At 37.5% G+C, this 27,686-nt stretch overlaps 1 protein-coding gene across 1 annotated transcript in view; it reads left to right on the top strand.

Moving 5' to 3' along the window:
• The first annotated feature begins 7,789 nt into the window (after positions 1 to 7,789).
• The window catches only part of LOC121324684 (short transient receptor potential channel 7-like), a 45,175-nt gene continuing 25,278 nt past the window's right edge, over positions 7,790 to 27,686 (top strand). The window contains exons 1-3 of the mRNA XM_041266799.1: positions 7,790 to 8,190; positions 18,836 to 19,613; positions 26,873 to 27,055. Of these exons, the coding sequence (XP_041122733.1) occupies positions 8,189 to 8,190; positions 18,836 to 19,613; positions 26,873 to 27,055 (963 nt within the window). The 5' untranslated portion in view covers positions 7,790 to 8,188. The remainder of the gene's footprint in view (positions 8,191 to 18,835; positions 19,614 to 26,872; positions 27,056 to 27,686) is intronic.

Genomic DNA, 27,686 nt, shown 5'->3' with positions numbered 1-27,686 from the left:
TAATGTGTTACGTGTTTAACAGAACAAACTGGAATGATAAATAAATACATTTAAAAATGCACCATTATCAAATGAAATAAAGTGAGTTGCAATATCATTCTACCCTGCCTTTTATCTTTAACATGCCCATTCTTTATTGTGCATTTATACTGTCTGATAAAAATAATACCAAAACCTGACTAACTTTTGTTTTCCCATATGCAGAAAATACCCTCAGTGACATGACCACATGTGTGGCCTGAAAGGGATATTGTATATGAAAAATACGGTAACGCTTTATATTAAGAGGCAGCTTATTAATGCTTTATAAATGTATAATATATGCATAATAAATATGTTATAGGGTGTTAATAAAGTATTATATGTGGTTTATAACCATGCAATAGCCATTAACAGAATTATGTTTAAACCCAGAGTAGAATAGTTTGCTAAAAACTACCCTTTATAAATCTGTAATTCCGCCTATGGTTATTGTCATCTATGATGTTTTATCAACACTTTATATCATAGTTATTATGCATATATTGTATATTTATAAAACATTTTTAAACATTAGTAAGCAGCACCTTAATATAAGTTGTTACTCAAAATGGCTTCATCTTTATTTTCTGGCCTGTACTCCTTGCTGCTTTGAGCAAAAATGTCACAGTTCATTAATTGCCCAGAAGAATCCTTGTCAAATCTCAAATAAAGACCATGTTAATACTAGTTAATAGTTAGTCAATTATATTTCTATTTTATTGTTAATTGCTGAAATATTGTCCATGAGAACATCATTTAGCGCAATGAAACAGTAAAAGTAAATCACTAAATCTGTTTCAATTAGCTCAATCGGATGAACATATGGATTTGAACTAAATATTAAAGATTTTACAGGTCATTATGAAACAATTTAATTTCCTCATGCCTCTCCATGATTATTACCAGCAATAAAAAATATGTTTTATTTTTTAGCATTCTAGAATACGTCTCTTGTAAAACCAAGAAGCATATCAAGACAGAAAGATACTGTATTTTTTTTTTTTTTTTGCAGTAATAATACTAATAATACTCAGAGGAATTAAGTGGTTTTTTTTTAATATACAGTAACTCATAAAACTGGACATTGGCAAGGCAGGAGTAACTCCTGTGGCATTATTGCCTAAAAGGGCTGTGCATCACTATTCTACTCCACCAGACAGTTTTGTAGTTACCATCTTTTATGGATTAAGCACAGCTCCTGTCTTTGTCTGTAGAAATAATACAATCTTTGTATTTGATATTTGTAAAGTGTTTCCAATTTTCACAGCAGGGGACTTTTATTATTTTTCAGGTTTAATTGAATGTAGAGTGTTTTGTTCAATTGCAATTGGTTTTCTATGAAGTACATTGCTTTTTGCTGTGAGGTGTGCTTCTCTGAGCAGCAGGAGTGATACTAGAAGAGTTCTCTTCCCGTTAGTTGTTTGGATTGAGAATTAGACAAAGAAACACTCCTGATAACATTTTGTAAATAAATCCATGGCTATCCTTATTCATGATTTGGATTTGCAAGCACAGTATCTTGAGAATAAAAATAATATAATGAAATATCTGGTTTGGAAACCAATTTAACTGTACAGATTGAAAAATAATATTTTTGACACCGGCATTGGAGCTTACATTATCAGGATGTCATACATACATATGCAATAATAAACCAGCAATGCTTCTGTTTCTGTATCATTTGGAAATAAAATACTACTACTGCCAAGGCTAGTTATACAATGGCCTTGACATACCTGTGGCTTGAGTCTTTAAAAAGGATTTCAACCCTTACAGCTGTCTCATTACAACATGCCTATATTTATGCCTATTATATAAGTAATGTGTTATTACTTAGATACCTTTCACTGAGAATAACAACACAACAATGGGGTATTGTCACCTTTTGTTATTAATAATAATGAACACTTCTCTGTAATTGCTTAGATTTTTGAAATGAGAATGTTGAATTGGAGCTATAATGGTAGGCTGGGGAGTCATCTCGTACTAAATGCTTTGAGAGCCCTTGGATCATCTGTCAAAACTTTAAATAAATTGTAATTTTGACAAAATAAATGTTAGTTGAATTGAACAGCTTCAATACAGTACAGGGTCAAGTATGCATCACTAACTGTTCACAGTAAAATGTGTATGTATATATGTATGTATGTATGTATGCATGTATGTATGTATGTATGTATGCATTTATCTAACATGTGCTCTTCAACATAAATTTTGGTTTTAGATTTTTTTTTTTTTTTTACATACACAGCTGTAAGTGTTGTGTTTTTAAAGCAGACAAAGTCACTGTATGTGCTTGCTATAATATTTGTTCTTGACATGCACCTCTGAGAGTGTGGGTCAGTTTTCCAAACCTCTCACCTTGTACATTTGCTATTCAAACAGACAGCACTCTTAAACACAACTCCCAACTGCTCAAAAATCAGTTCTGGCAACACTGTCGTCATCCATTGAGATACTCAAGCAGAAAAACAGCTGAGGTGCCCCAGACACACAAGGGATCCATCCAGCCATCAATGAGCATCAGGCTCAGCATTGATCCTGCAAAGTAAGCCACTGTAAAATTGCTCCTGAACAGGGACATGCAATGGACGAAATGGTGACAGATTTCAGACACATTGTCAGGCAACATCAAAAGATGAGGGGGAGAGAGTAAAAACAACAAGACTGGCAGAAGCCTTTCAAAGATAGAGAACTGTCATAAAGGTAGAGATGGAAATGGCACAATAAACAGTGATAGATAAACACCTGGAATACTACAGAGAGGCTGTGTACTTTGAACTAGGGTCCGGTCTCCTATGTGCAGTACATTACGTGGCATTTGTCAAATACAGTAAGTCATCTGGTGGTGAGCCTAGTGTTCATCTAATCCCAGTAACCTTCATGTTAAACTCCCCAGCCCGATTACATTCAGATATGTTGCTACTGGGGTGCATGATATATGTTGTAGTGAGTTGTAGGGTCTAAAGGATCCATGATCGAAAATAGCAACTTACTAAATTTGATCAAATGTGACCTCCTCAAAATTGGAATGTTCCTCTTGTATTTCAAACCCCACTTGTAACTAACTCAGCTAACACATTTTTCATCATGTCATTATGTTAAATGGAAAAGCACATGTATTTCATATTGTTTAACCTCAATTGCACAATGCTCACAGAAACTGAAGAGCTACAGCAGTCACCTATTACTAATCTACTACAATCACACCATTTAAAGAACATATTCAAACAATATAATACAAATGTGACCTGATTGATTTAGATATGTGAACTGGAAACCTATTAAAAACACATTCTCTTTTAGAAATAAGAGCAAAATGTGGTAACGTGATAACATCAGAGAACTCTTACAACTACAGTCTTTTTTTTTTGGTTACCAGTATGATAAAACTCAGAAGTCAAAACTGTGGGTCCTGGAGTGGCTGACCTGACAAAATTATGAAATAAATAAGTCATAATTTGGGCGTTACTTTGTGCAGTTAATGGACTAAATAGCAAAGCTGTCACTGTTATGTTAAAATGACTACATTTTAAAAATCAAATGTTAGAATGTTAGAGGGAACAGCTAAGGAAAGCAAAGTCATTTCACGAGACATAGGAATCTAAAATGGAATAGTTTAGTTTGTTTCCAGCCTGCTTCCTGAGATTACAAACAGACTTTACTGGAAATGCCAACTCCCTTGAATCCATTGCCACTACTGCTTTTCATTATTTTCAGGTATTGAACTGGGATGACATGTAAGTACAAACTGTTCAAAAGAAAACCATTAAGGTTTCAAAGGTAGGAGGCACTTGAAAGTAATAAATGTGAATGAGGGCAGTAGACAGTATTCTCACAGACATTATCTGAGCCTGTCTTAGCCTTGTTCCCTTTTGCGTTCTTTCTAATTCAGAAAAAAAATCTCATGATGTGGTGGCCTTTCAACTCTGCTGGCCCCACCTTCTTCACACTGTTGCTATGGTGCCAGATGAGTAGATATGTCATTGCTTCATGTGGCATTGTTTGATACACATTCTCATTTTAAATTAGTTTGCTGAATATTGTTTAGTCCTTCTGTTGCCACTGTTCTTTTGAAAGGGGTGTTTGCATTTCAGTGGGCCTATGCATATGTATTATTAAAAGCATTGTCATCAACACAATTTTGTGTAATAACTCAGCCTGTTACTGTCTGAATGCTGTTGTTTCCATTTCTAAGCAACATAAGTGGAGAACTGGTTCATTTATCACATAGACATCACCCTGGGAAATGCGTTATTTTTTCCCTGTATCCATCAGATCACATGTAAATAAAATGCAATCCAGAAATAATCATTTTCAATGTAAAGCTATGGTTATCATTTTTTGTTGGTTTGTTTGTTGTCCAATAACAAAAAGGTAAATGCAGGGATGGTTGAAAATGTCTTTTTGTTTGTTTCCTCATATCAGGACTGTGTAGATATTTCTAAAAGCTTAACTTTAATCTCTGTTCACAGCCTTTAGGAGACAGGGAGCATTATTCTTTCTTCTCTCTTGGCATCTTCATGAGGAACAAAAAGGGTACTTGGGGATACATGTCCCAAAAAAAAAAGGGGAAAACTAAGAACATGGGCCTCAACTCGCACTGGCTGGAGCATTCAGTGACGTAAGCAATGTGCAAAAGATGACAGAGAGAAAGAAAAAGAATCAGTCTGAAAAAAGTATGCCAACACATACTAGTCTGTGATGTCACTAATCATTTTAATTTACTTGTCAGCTATCTGTTGTTTAATGTTAAACAGATCTGTTAAAAATACTTAAAGGCATACTCAGCACATAACAGTTGCATTCCACTTATATAATTCCTAACCTTCATTCCTGTCTAACATTTTCAACTGCATACTAATTTGTATGCTTTTAATACTAGTTTTGACCAAGTGTATGGTTGTTTTTCTAGACACCACACATCAGTGTGACGGTAGCCACAAGAGATTGTACTAATGTTGCCATACTAGCAATTGTTAGTGTTTTAACCTTGCCTGTTTGGTAGTATTTACTGCTGCTATTTATTGCAGTTGATAGATAGATAGATAGATAAATAGATAGATAGATAGATAGATAGATAGATAGATAGATAGATAGATAGATAGATAGATAGATAGATAGATAGGGAGTTTTTAATTACAGACAATTAAATGATACTGTGCAATCAACTAGTGGATCCTATACTGTTACTAAGCATAATTGAAAGCCAGGCCATGGTACTTCATGAAACTGAGAAAAAAGGGATTTTTTTTTTTAAAGCAATGCTTGCAGCTTTGTATCTAACCATTAGAACTATAATTCAAGCAGAAGTTTACCACATAACTCTGAATATAACTCCCACCCTGTGTGTTGTGTAAACTCATGAATTTTGTACATGACAGACCAGTTTCATTTAACATGCATTGTATAATGTGCACCCCTTATATAAGGTAGACCCCTACAGCAGTGGTACTCATCTCTGGTTCTCGAGATCTATTCCAGTCCTGTTCTTTATTCCAACCAGATCCTAAATTAGTTAATTGCCTTTCAGATTCAATTAAATACATTAAAACCTGCTTGAAGTAAAAACATGGACTGGATTAGAGCTCGAGGACCAGAGTTGAGTACTGCTCTACAGTATAATGTGCAGAGGGGGTAAAGCAAAGCATATTATTTAATAGGATCCTGTGAATAACATGCCGCTAAGCTTTTAAAATTTATAACAGGGTCTGTGTCATGTATTTAAAATTATGGAGCGTCATCTCCGTTTTACATAAGTTATTCTAAGCCTAATGTTCACCGTGGTTTTTTCTCACAATACTTGGCCATTCTTAGAACTGGAATGATCTTTCCACTGTTGACTTTGCTTCTTTCTCCAGGAGTCAGTGATATTCAGTTTGTATTTTCAATTTGGATTTGTACTGTCAGTGCACCAACATTTCATCCCCTAGACCTGGACATTGCCTTTCAGTTAAGCATGATATGTAAATAAATACATTTGTACACATTTGTAAGACTGTTTCTGGGTTTGTAGAAAAAGAAATGTGACAACTAGCTGATAAATTTGTTGATATATTTCTTGTAAAAGCATTTTTTTTTTTCCTAATTCAACTACACTGATAATTATACATTTACGAGAATAAACACAAGATTTCCTGTTGCAAAGCTGTGAGTGTTTTTGATTCAAAGGTGTAATTAGACTGAAACATGAGTAATTGGTATTTTGAAGTTGTTAAGGTCTGCACTCACATGGTGAGGTTTCTAAGAACCCTTGAGAAGTCAGATGGATTCTTTGAAGAAAGCAGTGGTGCAAATTGAATGTATGGGTCCATACTGGAACCAGAGTGATTTGAGCATCGAATTCTCAGCACAAACTTACTTAACTCTTAATAGGTCACATAGCCCTTATGCACAAGGAAAAATATTTGTACTTATTGTTCTTATAGATCAGAAATTAACATATATTTATTGTGAATAAGTAGTATTTTACAAAAAAAAAACTTAAATAAGAAATCTAAACTAATATTTTTTTTTTTTTTTTTTTTTTTGCTTTTAGAACCTCAATATAGAATATTTAGCTTTTAAATAATACGTTTCTGAAACAAATTGAGAAAAAGAGGCATAATATGCTTTAGAACGGATTGAAGTTTGACAAGGCAATCTTGGCTAGATTCAGATGCAGTGTTGACTTAAACATATCAGTCAGGACAAAGATTTTAAATGCTTCAAAAGGCATTACATCATCATAACTTTTGGAAACCTGGTGCTAGGGCCCATTAACTCTACTCAACATGTAAGTAATATGTTTTAATGTTTAAAATATATATTTTACTATTCAAATTTAACACTTGTATGAAAATTTTATCAGGAATACACACACACATATATATGTATATAATATATATATAGATTATATATATATATATATAATATATATATATATATAATATTTTATCCAAATACTTATTTTCAAGTTGCAAACAAATAACACAATAGGAAATATGTGCAATACCTATCACATCAATGAGCCATTTTCACTATTTTTTTTTTCTAAAAAGAGTAAGCCATCTGTTAATGTTAACAAATAGGAAACACATTACTTAAATAGTTCTAATATACTGCTATTTTTAAGAACACTTGCATTAAATCATTAGGTTATGTATTTCAAGTTTTGTAATTTACACTAAAGAGAGATACACTTTTTTTGCTAACGACTACGGAAACACCTAAAGGAATAAATAATGTTATTTACACATATATATATCTATATTATATAAATATATATATATTATATATATATATATATATATATATATATATATATATATATATACACACACATACACACACACACAAAGTTTATGTAGTTGTTCTCTGACAGGTATTACTTTTTACTTTGGCAAAGACATCCAACTGACTATTCGGACACTGACGTTGTCTTTTTGCAAGCTTGTATATTACTGGCCTCAAGGCAATGACAATATGGCTTGTGTCACAGACCTGTGGCAGAACCCACTACATGTGAAATTCAGAAATGTAGAAAAACCCTTTCACATGGTTTGCAAACAATATGTCCTGCAGCCCTTACACTCTCTCCAAAGAAACACGGCTTTTTGGAGTAAACTAAAAAAAAAAACAACAACAAAAAAACCAATCATATTTAATATGAGCAATCCCAATGTCTGTAGAAGGTTTAATAAACGATGAAGCTGAGCAGGGACACGACAGCCCAGCAACTGAATCAAGTGCAGAGAGCATTTCATTACTCCAGCACCTGGGAGCTGAAACCTCTTCAGCAAATCAACAGGGAGAGAGCAATTCAACTCCACAAAACCAACGGAGATTCTCTTTTCACCAACATGGGCAGATCTTACACATAACTCAGCAGTATCGAGAGGACGCTTTGCACGCTCAGGAAGCAAAGTTAATTCAACGTTGTGGGAATACCGGCGCCTCGTTTAATTATGGAGATAAACCGAGAAGTGAACAGTATGAAAAGCAGGGCTCTTTCTTTCAGAACCATGGACAGAACGACGCACAATACCACCGATATGAAGAAAACTACTCTGCTTTCCAGGACGATGGACAGCATTTTCAGAGTGAACAGGATTTTGGGGGTTATTACTGCCATAACTTGGATTATTTCCCTGATTTAGACAACGAAAACGATTGCACTGGACAGCATATGTAAGTAGCATATTGCTTTATTATTATTCTTAATCAGTATTACATTTTACATTTGTTAGCAACTAACATAACTTAAACAAATGCACATCCCCAAACGAAAAAATGCCAGAAACATTTGTCTAAATTAAAAAGGTAAATTCATACACCAATACTGATTGTGTGAACACATCGACTCTTCCAAACCATTATCTTTTGTAGCATTTTAATTGAAGTGTTTTTTTGGATTCCTTTGTAAGAGTATTGTATTAACTATTCAGCATATTTATTAATGTATTCGCTAGAAGCCAACAAAACGCATAATTCAAACTGAAATTGAATAAAATAAAACGCAATCAAAACTTAAATAAAACCTTAAAGTAAACAAAGATAATAGATCAATCAAGATCATAATTTTCATCATAATTTAGTATTTGATAACTCAATACTATTCAAATAATAATAATTAAAAAAAAAAAAAAAAAAAAAAAAAAAAAAAACATTGTGATCAGCATATTTGTTGACGTTTCGAGACCTTTGACGACTTCAGGTGGAGAATTCCAGCGCCACCTAATGTGTAATAAGCTGATAGAAACATACTGGTTACTTAGAGTAGGGGAAACCTCGTTTCTAGAAAGTGTGAAATATAATACTTTGAAATTAATAGTACTTCCTTCGTTACACAAATAAGCTGTACAATATGTAAAAAAGACAACTTATTGTTTTATTATGAAGACATATTGATTAAATGTGCATAAAGGTGTGAAAACTCAAAGAACCATGCACATTTGTATTCTGTTCAAATTGTCTCATTGATCAGTAATACACCCCAAGTCTATATTATTTAAAGGTGTACAGTGTCTCCAGCTGAGACAGATTGGATGTACAATGCTAGACAGATTGAATGCACTGAGCTTGGCTACAGCATTTTTTTTTTTTCAGATAAATCTGAATGATTTCTACTGCTGATTGCCGAGGCAGTTCTAGAACTTTTGTCTTCGTTTTCTTCTTCTTAGTCGGTTGGAAGATAAATGTTTTGCTACATGGCTGCATTCATCTGATCGTTAATCACATAGGTACAAGGTTTTCTTGGCAACCATCATATTTCTTCACAAATTTTAGACGATCTGTTTGATGAATGTTCTTTAAAAGGGGTTTGTATCTGCGTGCACACAACTCTTCTGTGTTCAGGTGACTTTCTGTAGTTTTTCCGTGCACTATTGTGCCTGATGCGTCTAAATATTTCTTTATCACCTTTTTAAGCTTGATTTTTTTTTTTTTTTTTTTTTTTTTTTTTTTTTAGCTGCTCAGAGAGTGTCCTATCTGCTGTCTTTTTCTGGCTATTGACATTATAATGCAGCTTAGTTACTGTATAATGGTTTGTTAGGTAATCCATTATATATATATATATATATATATATATATATATATATATATATATATATATATATATATATATATATATATAATAATTCGATAATGTAAAAATGTCTGTAATTACATTGTCCACGATTATGACAACAGTCTTGTTTATGAGTCTGAACGAATCAACGAAAAAATATTATTCTAACAAACACTTTGATGGTCTTTAACACATAAAACGCAGAAATAAGTATGGGCTAATCACCGACTACCAGTGATGTACAAAATTAACATGTACAACAAGAACTTAATAGAATTAATTAGGGTCCCAATACCGGTTATTGAGGTAACTGTAACACTGTAGAACCAAAAAAAATTAAAAAAAAAACCTTTATACAAGCATTTCTTGTATAAGCATAAGTCTCCTATGATAATATAATTGTATTATTTTATTAGCATTTGATTCCTAAGGTATGACAGGGTTTTTAAATGACATTCTTAAACTTAAACTGGTGTAATGCTTTGGGAATGTAAACAAATGGGAACAAGGTCTATAATGTTAGTGTATGATTGGTGAAACTAAGACAGAAAGAAGAAACATAACATAATACAGTATATCTTAAAATGCAAATGAAAGTAAGAATGACAAGACAACTTTAGTACAAATACATTTTTATGCGAACTGTGTATACTGTATCAAACCTACCAAAAATAAATAACAACAAAAAGAAGCATATGGAGGCAAAAACTGTGTTTAAGTGTTCATTTGTTTTCATTCCTGTACGATTAATAATTGCGACAAGAGGAAAGCCCACCCAGATGGAAGACTGCAGTATACTGTAGAATCCCATGTAGCTTCCCAAAAAGGCATACAGTGAAACACACTGCTCAGTTATACCATAGCCTAAGCATGCCTTTCAATTCCAGACGGACCCCCATTAGTGTAATCAAAGGAAAGTCTTGACAACCGAATGTAAAAGTAAAGCATGTGTTAATTGTCAGTCTTTGCAACAGCTGTTTCTCTTTGAACAAATTCAATGCAGAATTATTATTATTGTTGCTGTGTTTGTTTAATCATGTCAATCTTGGTTGTACACGTTGATGTGGGTAGACAGCCAGTGTGTCTTTCAAACACCTAGTTACATTTATATGGTGTACTGATTTTTTTTTCTCACATTTTATTATTTGTGCTACTAAGAGATACTTCATATCATCTAATGTCACCTAATATTTTTCATATTTTATTTGTTTACCTGTTTAATATCCTATAATGTGCATTTTTGTGATCATGTATTGCTTAGATCATTATCTGTCTTGCTTACTAATTAGTCCAGCCACCATTTCATCTGAAAAAGACTCTTCAAGGCTGATTGTGAGGAAGCAGACCAGTTTGCACTTGCTTCAGTGCTTTACCATGGTCAGAGTCCGTGCATTTGAAAGAACACAGCATCACATGGCTTTCAAAAACGAAAGTGGGGAAAATCAGTAAAACAATAATAAGGAGCAAGGTTTAAAAACACTCAGAACAAGTGTTAATGTCAGTGATGTTTTTGTTAGGTCTTTTTGAAAGTGTTGTCATGTGCCATTGGCTTCTTTCATTCTTAACTTACCATTTGTACAGAATGTGATATCTTGAATGCTTATCTACAGTACTTTGGAAATGTCCCCCATGGCAACATTAGTACAGGAAACTGTAACAGGGCAGGAGGAAGACAGGAGTTTGAGCAACATCTATATCTGTGTTTACATATGCAGTTATCCGTTGCATAGCCACTTGTCACATATCCGCTCTAACCATTTATCCACCTCTATCAACCTCTTCAGCAACATTAGTTTATTTTTGAACAGAGAATATTAGTTCAGATATTGCAGATCCTACCAAAGTTTTTGTATACTGTGTTGTATGTGCTCCATGCGCTGCCATTGCTGTAGTGTCATGTGAGCTGTTCACTTTGTTGATATGTAAATAAATCTTGTTCGCCTGCGGGACGTATCAACTTCTCCTGCCTGTCAATGAGCAGTGAATGCATGCACCCACATGGCAGACAGACACCCTGTCACAAGCATTAATACCCTGTATCTTTCTAAACAAGAGATTTAGGGGAGTTCCCCAATAAAAGCTGAATCTCAAAACAATAATTGTGTGAATATAGTAATTGTTATCGCTGTGTATATTTAAAACAGGATTCATTCATCGGAATTTTTATATATCCCCCCTGACTCTGGTCCCACCGCAGTCAGATATGCGGTGGATTACTGTATTAATTATTCAGTTCCATTTAATGCTACACCTACCATGAAAGAAATATCCACTGTAAAGGAGCAGAGTTTGCAAGGCACTTTGGTGTTGGTTATCCTTAAAGGGATGAGCTAGGGCTTTTCCAGGCACCTTGAGGAAGTGCCTGTTATTGCGCATTTTATTATAGATTCTTCATAAATAAGTAAAAATAATGTTTACGAAAAATTCATCTTAAAAAAATGGAAAAACTAGTAGCTCAAAAAAGTATGAATTCTAAATCGCATTATTGAGAAATGTCTTGCAAGTACTATACATGGATCATCTGGACTGAAATACCCACCTATGCAGAATTTTAGAGTAGCCAGCCCAGCAAGAATGCCACCATACAACTGACGAGGACTTAACATGATACTGCTAGAGGGTACAGCAGCTGCATGTAGCAGAATAGCAGTGGGCATTTTAAAAGTGCCCAGGGTCTGCAGCACCTGTGGATAGTAATTACGGGATAAACTCGTGTTGAGAAGAGATGTAGGGAGCGTGTTTGGATGAATAAAAAAAAGTGCAGTGCGAGATTATTTTACTTTACTTACCAAAGTTGAGATGAGGTTAAAAGTATATTATATCTATAGCCACCAGAGAGCTGGCACAGTAATATCACAGTCACTACTTTTTTATTTGATTCCAGTAATTACATTGCTCATCACAACAGAAAGATTATTTCACTTCTTGCCACCCTTTGAATTTGGGAACACAGGCTGTGCAAATGCATCTCTCAGTGTGAGAGACTGCCAGATGCTCATTTGTCATCCTGCTGAGCTCCTTCAGAAACCCACTCAACCTTCAATATATATACAGTGCCTTGCAAAAGTATTCAGACCCCTGACCAATTCTCTCATATTACCGAATTACAAATGGTACATTGAAATTTCGTTCTGTTTGATATTTTATTTTTAAACACTGAAACTCAAAATCAATTATTGTAAGGTGACATTGGTTTTATGTTGGGGAATATTTTTAAGAAAAATAAAAAAAACTGAAATATTTTGCTTGCATAAGTATTCAACCCCTGTGCTGTGGAAGCTCCCAGTTTGCACCGGTGAAAGAAATTGCCCTAACGAGGACACAATTACCTTACCATTGGCCTCCACCTGTGAACCATTAAAGTTGCTGTCACATTTTCTGGATAAAAACCCCACTGTTGAAGGATCATTGGTAAGGCTGTGAATCTTAAGGAAAATGAAGACCAAAGAGCATTCTACAGAAGTTAGAGATAAAGTAGTACAAATGCATAGATTAGGGAAAGGGTACAAAATAATATCCAAGTGTTTGGAAATCCCAGTGAGCACAGTTGGATCAATAATCAGGAAGTGGAAGCTGCATCACACCACCCAGGCACTGCCAAGAAAAGGCCGTCCCTCAAAACTCAGTGCTCAAACAAGGAGACTTGTGAGAGAAGCCACAGAGAGGCCAACAATAACTTTGAAGGAGCTACAGAGTTCAATGGCTGGGAGTGGAGTAATGGTGCACCAGTCAACCATATCAAGAGCTCTGCATAACACTGGCCTGCATGGGAGGGTGGCAAGAAAGGAGCCGTTACTCAAAAAGTACCATCTCAAAGCACATCTGCAGTTTACCAGAAAGCATGAGAGTGACCAGCTGCGATGTGGGAAAAGGTTTTGTGGTTAGATGAGACCAAGAGAGAGCTTTTTGGACAAAACTCAAAGTGCTAATGGTGGCGCAAAACTAACACTGCCCATGCCTCAAGACACACCATCCCTACAGTGAAGTATGGTGGTGGCAGCATCATGCTGTGGGGATGCTTCTCATCAGCAGGGACTGGGCATCTTGTTACAATTGAAGGAAGAATGGATGGAGCAAAATACAGGAAAATACTGGAAGAGAATCTGCTTCAGTCCGCTAAAAAACTGAAGCTTGGGAGGAAATTCACCTTTCAGCAGGACAATGATCCCAAGCACAAGGCCAAAAAAACATTGGAGTGGCCCAGGGACAAAAAGCTGAATGTTCTACAGTGGCCCAGTCAAAGTCCTGATCTCAATCCCATTGAGAATCTGTGGCACTATTTGAAAATTGCGGTCCACAAGTGTCGTCCAACCAACCTGAACAACCTGGAGCAAATCTGCCAAGAAGAATGGGCCAAAATCACTCCGATACTGTGTGCAAAGCTGGTACATACTTACCCCAAAAGACTTAAAGCTGTTATTGCAGTGAAAGGTGGCTCTACCAAATATTAATGTGTGGGGGTTGAATACTTATGCAAGCAAGATATTTCAGTTTTTTATTTTTCTTAAAATTATTTCCAAACATAAAACCAATGTCACCTTACAATAATTCATTTTGAGTTTAAGTGTTTTAAAATAAAATATTGAACAGAATGAAATTTCAATGTACCATTTGTAATTCAGTAATATGACAGAATTGGTCAGGGGTCTGAATACTTTTGCAAGGCACTGTATATATTTATCAGGACATTTACTATAATAAGAATTGAAAATAAAGATACATTGACTTTGTGATCATCACCTGGACCTATCAATCAAGTCTGTGTCCTTGCTGTCTTAGATTAAGTAGCTTCAAATGACATGTCCTTATATTTTTTCTTAAGCACAATTTTTGCTATGGTCCTTTGACTATGAGTTCCAGAGATGTTTTTCAGTTCTACAGACATGCAGTATGTACCGAAGGCTAGATAATCCAACTCTCTATATTCGTGGGCACCAGCACCCTCTAGAGCACTGTTGCGTATTGCCAGCAAAGCAAAAGGAAAGACAAGTCTAAGTGGACAATCACTAGATGGCGCTGATTTGTACTTGTATAAAAACACTGGCTGATCCAGCCTACATTACATAGAACAGCACCTGAACAAACACTGAAAAAAATAAATAAATAAATAACACAATATTTAGTAATTGCATCATAAAAAGGTAAGGAGACAGTAAAATAAAAAGAAGACAATTCAGTTTGAGCTACATACTCAAAAAATATTCGGCCTCTTCAAATGTTGTGCAACAACTGGGTAGTGTATTGCATACTGTAGGTTTACACAATCCAGACTGTAAGTTTATAAGTTTTGCTTAGATTCTGTTGTGTGTGTGACTCTTACTGTACAGAGTGTATACTCACCTTCGATTCGCACAAAACATTGTTTCTTATATAACAGCGTAAACACATTAGATTGTGTTCACATCATCGATAATGGTTTGATGTGACAGCTTACAATCTCAGTGAGAAAATCTCTGATAAGAAGATTACCCGTCAATTACAGACACTGTCACTTGGTTCAACTATCGCCAGAGGTACGGACAGGAATTGATGGTGGCACAGCCTTATAACAGAAGAGACAAAAGAAACCACACTTTTTACCATGCAGTATGCAAGTGGTAGAAAACGAGCGTAAGTTAGAACCAGTTAAAAAAAAGAAAGAAAAACTGCATGCAATTATTTTTGTATTTGTTTTATTTTTTATATTTTTATAAAGAAAACAATAGGGACTGACAATACAGTTAGCAGATGTGTTGGGCTCTACCAGATCAAAAAGATTAAAACTGTGTGACAACTGTTAAATGCATCTTGCTTTCATGACCTAGTAACTGGGTATGGCTACAGGGTTGATTGCCCTGTACAAAGTGATTCACATAGCAATCAACAGCTTTCTAGCATCCACAGTGCTAGCAACAGTATTGCTTCATTCTAAATTGGCGTGATTATAGCTGACTTCCATTTATTGGGAAAGAAGCAAGCAAGTCAATGTGTTAGAAACAGTACCAAAAAAGAAAGCTTGTTCTTTTGATGACAATTTATAAACTGGGTGTCTAGGTTAGATGTTAACCTTGATAGTAATTTGTATTGTGTAACATTAATGCAAACAATAATTATATTACATGTGTTATCATTAATTATTTCATGTTCATCAATCTAAGAAGATTCCATCCATCCCCTAACCTAATAATGGAATCTGTGAGTAAGTGGTTTTAGTAAAAATAGACAGGCATTTGAAAGTTTTCAAAATCTCCTCAGCACTTTTAGGTCATACAGTAATGTAACAGGGTGGAGGCTGGGCGTGAACTGGCAACCTTGCACACTGCAAGAGAACGGCTTATCTGCTATGCAAAAGAGCCGGGTTCGTCTTCATTCATGGTTATGGGGCTTTTAACCTTGTGTCATCTTACCCGCGGGACAGAATCCATAAAGGCAGTGAATCACACAACACTGTCTGTTACGCTAGCAGTTAAGTAAAGCTGATTGTAATTAGATGCATCAGTGAAATTACATTTTCAGACTCCTTAATACCATATTACCATAACCATAGTACCTATAACCATAGTCCAAGGAATGTTGATTAACACAGTATACAAATCTTGATTTTGCCAAGCAGATGTCCTTGTTGACAGCATACGTTTTTACAGAAGGTGTTTGAAATAAGCATCCAGCAGTAACTGGGTGTTTATATTTCTCACAAGATAATCGAATGAATGCTTTACCATGCTTTCCTGCACCATTTGCATTCTTCAGGAAACACATTGGCTGTCAATGACAAAACAAATAAAATATCCACATTGCACATCAATGAGAACTCATTCTTTTTCACAGGCATTACTTTAATAGCCTATTTATCATATCTATTCATTCGCCATCCTTGGAACCGTGCCGGTTATCCTGTTTGATGGTACTCCCCCTGCCACAGGTGTGTATCAAAAAGAGATGACAGCAGATAGCTATAATATTATTTAAACTTAGCAGCTATTTCACGATTCTTCCCCTGTATGCTCAGCTTTTTTCAACAGCCTGTCTTACTTTGAAGAGACTTGGTAATTTAAGTATTATTCTTCGATACCCATATTCATTTATCTATAACAAAAATCATATTCACTTCCTCATGCATTTTTAAATAGAAATAAATGGCATGATTTGAAGTTGCATAGTGTTAAAGGCTGTAGGACTTCATTAGATTAATTTTCCCACTTTATTTGATCATTTACCTCTACCCTTGAAGATAACATTAAAACTGACCTTGGTTCTGTGTGGGTAAAATACACCATATTTCCCTTTCTTCATTTAGATGTGTTCATCGCTGTGCACGTAGTGAACATGAAATGGTAATTGTCTGAGGTTACTGTAGACTGCCAGCTTCCAACAATATTTAGTTCCAATCCATTCAACTGTTGTCTAATTAGAGAAAAGAAAACACACTGTAAAACATTTTCTACATTTACAGATTTTTTTGTTTGTTTTTTTTTTTGTAATCTGAAAACCTAAGAAATGTGTTTTATACAGATTCAAAGTCAAAGATGTTTGTTTTTTTTATTCTTGGTCAATTCACAATACGGGCTATAATATGTGTCTAATCATTACCTGTCAACAAAACAAAACAAAAATAACATTATAATTTCTCATTATTTAGGTTCTTTGATAAACATTATCCCATATTATCCCAAATGTTGTTTTTCTACCAAATTTGAAACGCCCAGTTCAAATGTTTCCTTAGTGCTGCAACCCACGTACTAATCAGGAGGACTGAACATCAAGTTAGCATGACCAGGATTTGAACCAGCAAGCTCCTGAGTGCATGACTCATTCTGCACTTCTCTGTATTAGATGAGCCTCAGATTAAAATGGTCTTTGGGAAATTTAAACAAAAAAGGTACTGCTTACCAATAATTCATATGGAAAAAACAATTGTGGCGCGATTTGTCCGTTGCAATCCGCCGGACCTGGTTAAACCCTAAAATCCGCCCAAGCCCAAGAAAAACAAAAAAGGAGAGAAAACAAAAAAGTACGAGAGCGTCTGGTCGAGAGTCTTTCGGGTGGAAAAAAATATGATGGGGGGAACGCTGAGACGGACAGGGGATGGGGTGAGGGTGTTGACACAAACGTTTCAAACCAATCGTTTTGACGGCACAAGACACAAGGGCGGAAAGCGGAAGGAACAAGAGGAAAGGGAAAGTACTGTAGTACAGTAGGTTATTCCGTGTGGTACCCGGCGGGCTGCGAGAGCTGCATACAAGGCCATGGCATAATGTAGTGAACAGCCACCAAACACAATTAAACATGATCAAGGGACATTTCCTGCAGCTTAACCAGTACAAGACTATTCTTTTTCATATCAGTATTGCGTTAGCGAATCTGCTATTTAATGGGAATCATATAAGGCAATTACATCTGCACGAGGTGTTTTGTCACAACAGTATGAATAAAGGCATTCAAATCTTCAAATACCCAGCTGCAAATAACCACTAGCATAAAAAAACTATTATAATTAATCACCTGGAAATTTAATTTGACCATATTTTAATAGGAAAAACTCATTGTTATGATGAAGTGGCAAAATAAGTTGATAAGCTTGGCTAAAATGTCATTCGCTTAAAAAAAAGAAAGCAACCTTTGTACTTTATTCATCTCACGTTTGCAAATTTATTTTCTCATTTTTGAAGGGCCGTGATAATCTTTTTCTTTTAATTGAGCTGCGTTTTAAATGCAGCATTGTTCTTGCTGTTGACAATCCTGCTGATAACAGTTCAGTTCACATACAAAACCATGTATTCTGATAATTGTCCTCTGAAAGGAAGAGGCAGGTAAAAGGTTGAAAAGAAAAAAGAAACTGTTCCAATTTGTGAGTAAAAGTGGAGCTATATGGGTACCCTAATAATCGTGAATCAGTGCTGCTTGCTTTTTAATGACATTGCAGCTCTTTTGAAGACAATGATACATAAAACACATTGATAATAAGGGACAAGCACAGCTGAAGTGTCCTCATTAGGGATATGCAAATAAGGGTGAGGATGATTAAACTCATCAATGTGGAACATATGGACATTGATGGTCAAAAAAAAACAGCAGGAAGCTGCTTCAGGGCAAGGACATGATGGAGTCAATTAAAACCCATCTGAAGAAAGAAAATGAATGATTTCATAATGTACAAAAAACATAATAAGATAATATTTGTATCACATCAGGTCCATGTAAGATTTATGACATGAAACACAATTCAAATTAATGAATTGTATTGTGCTTTCAAACTGTTGTTCACAATTTGAATTCTCTATTTTATAGGCTTGAGAGCAGCAGTGGTCAAAACATGCAGAGGCGGCACACAACACTCCGGGAGAAGGGTAGACGGCAGGCAGTTCGGGGGCCAGCCTACATGTTTAATGAGAAAGGGACCAGCCTCACCCCAGAAGAGGAACGGTTCCTGGATTCTGCTGAATATGGCAACATCCCTGTGGTGCGTAAGATGCTGGAGGAGTCCAAGACCCTGAATTTCAATTGCGTGGACTACATGGGCCAGAATTCCTTGCAGCTGGCAGTAGGGAATGAACACTTGGAGGTGACAGAGCTCCTCTTGAAAAAGGACAATCTGGCACGGGTGGGGGATGCCCTTTTGCTGGCCATTAGTAAAGGCTATGTCAGGATTGTGGAAGCCATACTTAGTCACCCGGCCTTTGCTGGGGGCCTTCGACTCACCCTCAGCCCACTGGAGCAGGAGCTCCGAGATGATGACTTCTATGCCTACGATGAAGACGGAACTCGCTTCTCCCATGACATCACGCCCATTATTCTAGCCTCCCACTGCCAGGAGTATGAGGTTGTGCACATTCTCCTGCTGAAGGGGGCTCGCATTGAGAAGCCCCACGATTACTTCTGCAAGTGTTACCAATGCACGGAGAAGCAGCGAAAGGACTCCTTCAGCCATTCCCGCTCCAGAATGAATGCTTATAAGGGTCTGGCCAGTGCTGCTTACCTGTCTCTATCCAGTGAAGACCCTGTCCTCACTGCTCTAGAGCTCAGCAACGAGCTGGCCAGATTAGCTAATATAGAGACAGAGTTTAAGGTAGGAAAGTAAACCATAAACTTGAAAATATATACCTTTTCAAAGAAGGTATTTTTATAGTAGCAAAGCAGTTTTGTCTTTATCACATCATGTCATATACTTTGTAGTGAATATCCAAGATAACATCTGACATTTTTAAATGAAACATTCCAGCTTTTCCTCTTGGAGTAGTTTACTGCTGTACTTCTCAATTAAATGTAACATAGAGCTAATGCATTGTTGGTCATCTAGCGCCTTTTAGAACTGCATCAGAAAATCCTGACATGTTTTCTTTGAAACCTTAATTCAATTCTAAGTCACTACCTAAAGGCCTGTGTTGTGGACGACAGTTCATCACTTCCAGATGTTAAAACACATTTTAATACAATAAATAAAGTTTGATATTTAGAAACTGTTCTAGCCTTAAATTCTAAATTCCACTTAGGTCCTGGGGAAATTAAAGTTATAACTCCCAAACATTCCTCACCAAATTATAACTCCAAAGAAGTGCTCTCCAAAATTCTGATTGGCAAATAAATACAAATCATAATAAAATATACAACGATCAAGACCACATCTCAGTTGCCACCGGTGAACCCAATGCACAAACTGTGAACCAAGGCTGCTGTGTGATAAATAATATAAAGCCTTTTCCACCTAACCCTGTTGAGGGTCAGCTATCTTTTTTTTTTAAATATGGGAACTTATTCATCAGACCCAAGTCATCAAAATCCTCATTACAACTCCTCTAACTTGTTTCTGTTATTAAAAAGCTGTAAATTGAAAAGATTCCACATGAGACAATATTTAATTACAAGCAATCACAATACCATTATTTCATAATTACAAAACATCCCTCATGTTTTTAGAGATAGAACCGAGGTCACACATTTCATTACATCCCCTGTCATGAAAATATAAAGTGAACTAGTAATGTTATGGTGTTTAGGTCAACATAAAGAACAAACATAAAGAGTTATTTGTCATTTAAGAATGTATTCTTTTTGAGTTGTTGTATTTTGTATATAAAAAGACATTGATAACATTTTACAATAAAAGCCTAACTGCACTGTTATTTTTACGTGCAGTTCCATAGGTATATAACCAGTTACTAGCAGCAGCCAACTTTTAAAAATGTGTATTTTATTTTGCATCATAACTACACAAATATACAGTATGTGTAATTATTGTTGTTTATGGTGCAATTAAAATGTACTTAGAGATCAGTAATGAAATGTTACCAAAATATTATTTAGTATCAATAAAAAAAATACTCTGCATTTCCTCAAGCTTATTTGCATATTCCAATTTCATGGAGGGCATTTGGAATCTAGATTGAAAACTAAAATGGAAATAATTATAAATAATTACATTTTTACTCAGACCACTCTGTATTCATGCACATTAACTCTTCTACTCCTAGGCCTTCACTAGTTGAGGTTAGTGATTTGATAGCCTAGCTATTTCAAAAATGTCGCTTTTATCTGCCTGTTGCGAAAGTGTTGTCTGAATTCCCTCAAAAGCACAAACTAGAGAGGCTTGCTGGGAGAGCAGTTACAATTAGCCATCAGCTTTAAAATGTGCTGCCAGAGATAAGAAACATCCAATCTGTATAGCAACATACATGGAATAATTTCACAGGGAGTGAAGGAGATAACCAGCCATTCTGTTGCAGTGGTGTCTTGCACATCTGCTGTGAAACATAATTTTCTGGGTAACTGTGGTGCAGTAGTTGCAGAGTGCAGGTGTAGGGGTGATGCAGTGCTCAAGACAATAACAGACAACAAAGTACTGGTGAAATGGAGGTTTATTTTTGTAATCCAAAGTCTGATGACGAAACAGTAAACAATAATGATAACAGACAATACACAATGGTTTGTGTATTGCTCTGTTTAATCCATGGAATGGCCCCCGAAAATAATAGTCCCAATATATAAACACCCACACATAACAAAAGCACGATCACAATCAATTCACAGTGAGTGCTATAGTGCTCGTGGTGCAAATAGTTAATTGTGACACAAATGCAATGTTGTCCGGGTTTGGTGCTGACCTTTAGTGACAGCTCCGGATCGTGTTAGCTGTCTAATAACTACAAACAAGCAGTTTTTAGACATGACAAAACAAACAAAGCACTCACGATTACAATACAGGTCTCCTTCAGGTTTAGCGCTAACCACAAATAAGGAACAGCTCACCTCGCTACGTCCCTTTATATACCGTCAATCATGACCCCTTGGTTAACGATTGCAAAATCCGCGTCTACCACATTGTTTCCCTTCCGGGTCGATGATTTAGTGTACCGTAGCTCCACCCCCTTTCTAGATGGCTGACTTCCACCTAACCCTGGGAATTAATTCTCTGGCCATCCAGTCCAGGGCACTCTGTTCCCTTTACACAGCGCCCTCACAGGTCAGGAGGGAGATGTCTCACCAAGAATTATTCTGTCTCTGTCCCAGTAGTACATTTGACCAATATCAAAATCAGAAAGACTATACTACTAATTTTAATACAGTACATTTTTTCACATCTAGAGCACATCTGTCAGTCCCTCACCCACAGATAGAAGAGAAACTTCTAAATGTCTTCTAAAGGCCATGCTACAGAACTGCAATTTCTTGTCTTGTGTTAGACCAAGAAATGGAGCTATTAAAACTGTATAGTTAAAGAGGTCCCAGAAGTTTATGTCTTATGAAATTATATCTAAAACATAGCAATCATGCTTTAGAAAAATGGTCCGCCTTGTTTCAAATGTGTGTGTTATCAGACTTAAATGGGATAAATTCCTTGTATTGGTCACATTGCTTATACATATGTCTACTGCAGCTGGAGAGGACTGCCATGCTGTTATTAACATATTGAACTTTGCAGTTTATATATAGCAAATGCCCAATGGAGTTAAATGTATTAACTGGAGTGCTGGGTTTCTGGAATTAATATTACCCCAAAATGATTTCCACATTTAAAGGATTTTCCCAGTGTTTCCAATTCATTTTTTTCAAATATTAGCTACCAGAATTGGTTTGTGGTGTGATTCATTGGTTGTATATGAGGCCAACCAAAGCCCATATTTTTATAATTGTTGAAGAAAAAGGCTATGTAATAATGAAAGGTGATCGATGGAAACTATAAGCTAATGATGAGATGCCATAGTTTTAGACAAGATCAGCTCTTCATCTTATGAGGGCATTAGCGCTTCAGACACTAGATTTCACTTTTAATAATTATATTAGTTTATGTTTCACTGACAGCCTACAAGGAGTTTTGAATTGAAATTTAAAAGGATTTCTTGCAATGTTGTTGTTTTTATTTTTAATCCTACAACATTTGGACAGATTTGGAAAAAAAAACAACAGCTGTTTGACTGGCTGTCAACTTCCATCATTACAGAATATGACAGACAGTGTACAGCAAATATAATGTAGAAACATTGGGTTTCTTGTACAGAGCTAGAGATCCCCAGTCACAAATTCTCTCATGTTTACCAAAGGGTCTTTGATCAAGAAATGACATGAATGTGGTGCTTTGCGTGAGCTAGCTCCACTGCTTTCCTTAAAGCATCCAAAATTTAGCAAATGGATATGGATATTTGTCAAGATTCTCAGATCTAGTAATATATATATATATATCACTCTATATGGTGTGTATAATGTTTAATAAAAACCCTAAACATGTAGGGCAGCAATGTTATATTCCCATTAGAAAGACACAAACCTTTAGACTGGTTTGTCCTTCCACCTTTGCCTGGTCCCTGTTCTTGCGCTATGAATTGCAATGATTAAATGTCCACTGATAAGACATTAGATATACTGGACATACAGTATGCAGTGTCAAGGAACACAGTGCGATAATCAAATTGCTGAAATCAGTAACTACTAATTACTGTTGCTCTGTAGTCCAATGACAGTTTTTAGTGATTAGTATTTTGGATTGTTGGATTGCACTTCAATAAAAAAAAAAAAAAAGCAGACATAATCCTAAAAGCAATCCTTGTAATCCACTTGGATTACTGTAACATTATGTAATGTATTACCCAGGAGCCACTGTAATCAGTTATCTGTAACAGGCTACTTTTTGAAAGTAACTACCCAACACCATGAGCTGATGTCATTATTACAAGTAAAACCATGAGCTGACATCAGTATTACATGAGAAGCAGTTCTGCTCAGTGGTTCTGATACTAAAGATCATGCTATGGTACCATGGAACTGCAATGGATTGGCAGTCTTCATTGTTTGTATAGTACCTCTATGTGCTATTGCCCCAAAGCAGAAAGACACAGTTTATTTAGGGAGCAGTCAAGTTGAAATGAGCCATATTTCTCTTGAACATGTATGTCACAAAGACGGCCAAGTGGGCGGCGTCAGAACCAGGAAAAGGAATGAAATACACATAACACAGGACAGATGAAATTAAATGATGAAGACGCCTGTTGGCGCCGGTTTATTACAAAATAAAAGGTTTAAACAAACACGAAAACACAGGACCCGGCACTCTACGCCAAAATAAATAGACAAACAAAAAAACAGACTAAACTTAACAAAACGGTGCACGGACAGACACTGACAAACACGGTGAGCAGATACTTTGTTATTATTATTATTATTATTATTATTATTATTACTACTACTATACTTCTTTCCTCCGTCTCCAATCCTGTTCTCCGCTCACCGAACACCCAACCAACAGTATGTGACAACGTGCATCTATATTGTGCTGGGATTCAATTACCAATTAATTATTCACTTGAATCCCAGCACGTGAATTAATAAAGTGCAATTCCCCGTGCTCACATATTACTACATTTTACTTGCACGTGAAGTGCTGTGCAATCCTCGTGCCTAAATACACATATACATTTTTAAACACTCGTGTTACACAGACCCGTTTATATCCCGTGTACCAATGTCTATACACCAACATTTAAACACACCACACGCAACACATAACAGATAATATACACAGGGGCGGGCACTTTGTTACATATACCCCCTCCTGTGCAAAGCACACATGGCCTCAATGGCCACCTCCCCCCTTAAAAGCCCAAAAGTCCCGCCCAAAGTCCTTGGCCAGGACCAGAGGCTTCCAGGGGCCCACAGGTCGTAATGCTGTCAGCGGGGTAGCATTCTCCTGCCAGGGTAGTCCTAGCAGCGGAAAGGCTGCTTGGGGTGTGGTCTCCTGACCTTCCCCCTTCTTCGGCGCCGGCAGCTCCCCTTGGTGGGGCTTCAACCACCGTTCTTCCTGCAGGGAAGAAACTGCAGAGGGAGCAGGTCTCCGGACCTCCCCCACGATCTCCGGCAGCGAAACTGCTGCTGGGGTTGGCGGTCTCCAGACCTCCTCCCCCTTCTTCGTGGCCGGCAGCTCCCCTTCGTGGGGTTCCGGCCACAGTACTTCCGGCTGGCGATGCGGAGCGGCGGGCAACCCCAGGCGATGCAGAGCGGCGGGCAACCCCAGGCGATGCAGAGGCATCCTTGGGCGAAGCGAGGCTGGCATCCTTGGGCGAAGCGAGGCTGGCATCCTTGGGCGAAGCGAGGCTGGCATCCTTGGGCGAAGCGAGGCTGGCATCCTTGGGCGAAGCGAGGCTGGCAGTCAGGACAAGCTGGGGTGCGGGTGTTGGCCCTCTTTTCGGCCGCTGCAGCCGGGAGGTTCTTCCCCGTGCTTCCCTCAGCAGCCTATGCAAGGGCTGCTGAGGACCGCCAGCATCTAGTCCTGGCCCTTCTGGTGCAGGGAGAGGCAGCTCCTGCTCCTCTCCCCCTGATGGAGGTGGAGGCAGAGGAAGCTCCAGCTCCTCTCCTCGTGATGGTGGGGGAAGTGATACCAGCAGGCATTCACCCTCTGCTGGTGGGGGAAGTGATACCAGCAGGCATTCACCCTCTGCTGGTGGACGGGGACCCAGCAGGCATTCACCCTCTGCTGGGGGACGGGGATCCAGCAGGCATTCACCCTCTGCCTCCTCCACCAGCAGAGGCAGCTCCTGCTGCTCTGCTCCTGCCCGTGGAGGTGGCGGAGGCAGAGGCAGCTCCTGCTGCTCTGCTCCTGCCCGTGGAGGTGGCGGAGGCAGAGGCAGCTCCTGCTGCTCTGCTCCTGCCCGTGGAGGTGGGAGCGGCGTGTAGTCTCCTGGTGGTGGAGGTGGGAGCGGCATGTAGTCTCCCCTTGTTACAGGGGACTGGTGCGGCTCTCCCTCGCTTGCAGGAGACTGGTGCGGCTCTGGAGACAGTGGTGGGTCCTCTGCCTTCCTCTTCTGTGGCAGTTCCTCCTCTCCCTCCTGGTAGGGGCAGCGGAAGGGACAATTGGCAAAGAGATGGTCCTGGTTGCAGAGGAGGCACCCCGGCAAGGACTGGTTACATCGCCGGGGATGTCTGGCCCTTAGGCGGCACTCCTCCTCCCTGTCCCTCACCTCTATCGTCTTTCCTGCTTCTCCCCATTTCTTTCTTTTTTTTTTTTTGTATCCAAAGACGCCCCTTTTTTTTTTTTCTCCCACACAAAAAAAAACCTCTCCTGGTCTGACGCTTGGAGGCGCTGTTAAATCCCACGCAGGACACCACGTGTCACAAAGACGGCCGAAGTGGGCGGCGTCAGAACCAGGAAAAGGAATGAAATACACATAACACAGGACGGATGAAATTAAATGATGAAGACGCCTGTTGGCGCCGGTTTATTACAAAATAAAAGGTTTAAACAAACACGAAAACACAGGACCCGGCACTCTACGCCAAAATAAATAGACAAACAAAAAAACAGACTAAACTTAACAAAACGGTGCACGGACAGACACTGACAAACACGGTGAGCAGATACTTTGTTATTATTATTATTACTACTACTACTACTACTACTACTACTACTACTACTTATTTCCTCCGTCTCCAATCCCGTTCTCCGCTCACCGAACACCCAACCCCCGTATGTGACAACGTGCATCTATATATACTATTGTGCTGGGATTCAATTACCAATTAATTATTCACTTGAATCCCAGCACGTGAATTAATAAAGTGCAATTCCCCGTGCTCACATATTACTACATTTTACTTGCACGTGAAGTGCTGTGCAATCCTCGTGCCTAAATACACATATACATTTTTAAACACTCGTGTTACACAGACCCGTTTATATCCCGTGTACCAATGTCTATACACCAACATTTAAACACACCACACGCAACACATAGCAGATAATATACACAGGGGCGGGCACTTTGTTACAATGTATTATTTCAAAGGTTATATGTAATGTATGTGTTTAACTGCTGTTTTGATGTCTTTATTTGGCTCTTCTAGAATGAATACCGGAAGCTATCTATGCAATGTAAGGACTTCGTTGTTGGAGTTCTTGACCTGTGCAGAGACACGGAGGAAGTGGAAGCCATTTTAAACGGAGACGTTGATTTGGTTCCTCTGACAGATCACCACAGGCCATGCCTCACCAGAGTAAAACTGGCTATCAAATACGAAGTGAAAAAGGTGTGCTGTATCAATGGACTATTTTCTTAAAAGTTATTATTTTTCTGTGATCTCTTATATATTGCTACTGGTATTTGAACCAATAATAAATAAAAAATGTAGCTTCTCACTGTGAATGCTTCTATTAGGCAATGATCCTTTTCTTTGTTACAAATAGTGTTACAAAGTTAGCAAGAAATAGATGCCAAACAAAGCAATATAGTTTTAATAAGGTGCAATGGATGATCAAGTTATAGTCAGAGGAAGGCAGCATCAGCAGTTCAAGTCCAGGTCTTTGTTCCAACCTCAGTTATTACATTAAAATAACTAAACTGATATATGCATTGGAACAATGGTGCCACAGTAGTTGTCTTTCCATATTTTCATTTACTGGTAATCCCAGTGACTGACTAATTGCAACATTTCAACCAAGGTTTACAATATATAATGATTAGTTCTGCATTTTTTCAGTGATAAGGGATAATCAAGAAGCAGTATTTCTGTATTTGGTGGTTTAGCATTTGTCTTTCCCCTGGACATACACAGCCTTGTATTGACTAGAAAGAAAAGTAAACATATCCACGTGTGTGTGCTCTTCAATGGTGGATTGTTCTACGCGCTTGCTGTGTGTAGGTGGCACAGCCCTGTGAAG

The sequence above is a fragment of the Polyodon spathula genome, chromosome 12 (genome assembly GCF_017654505.1).
Source record: "Polyodon spathula isolate WHYD16114869_AA chromosome 12, ASM1765450v1, whole genome shotgun sequence".
NCBI classification, from domain to species: Eukaryota; Metazoa; Chordata; class Actinopteri; order Acipenseriformes; family Polyodontidae; genus Polyodon; species Polyodon spathula.
The sequence above is the reverse complement of the archived record's forward strand: the minus strand, read 5'-3'. Positions and strand labels throughout refer to the sequence as shown.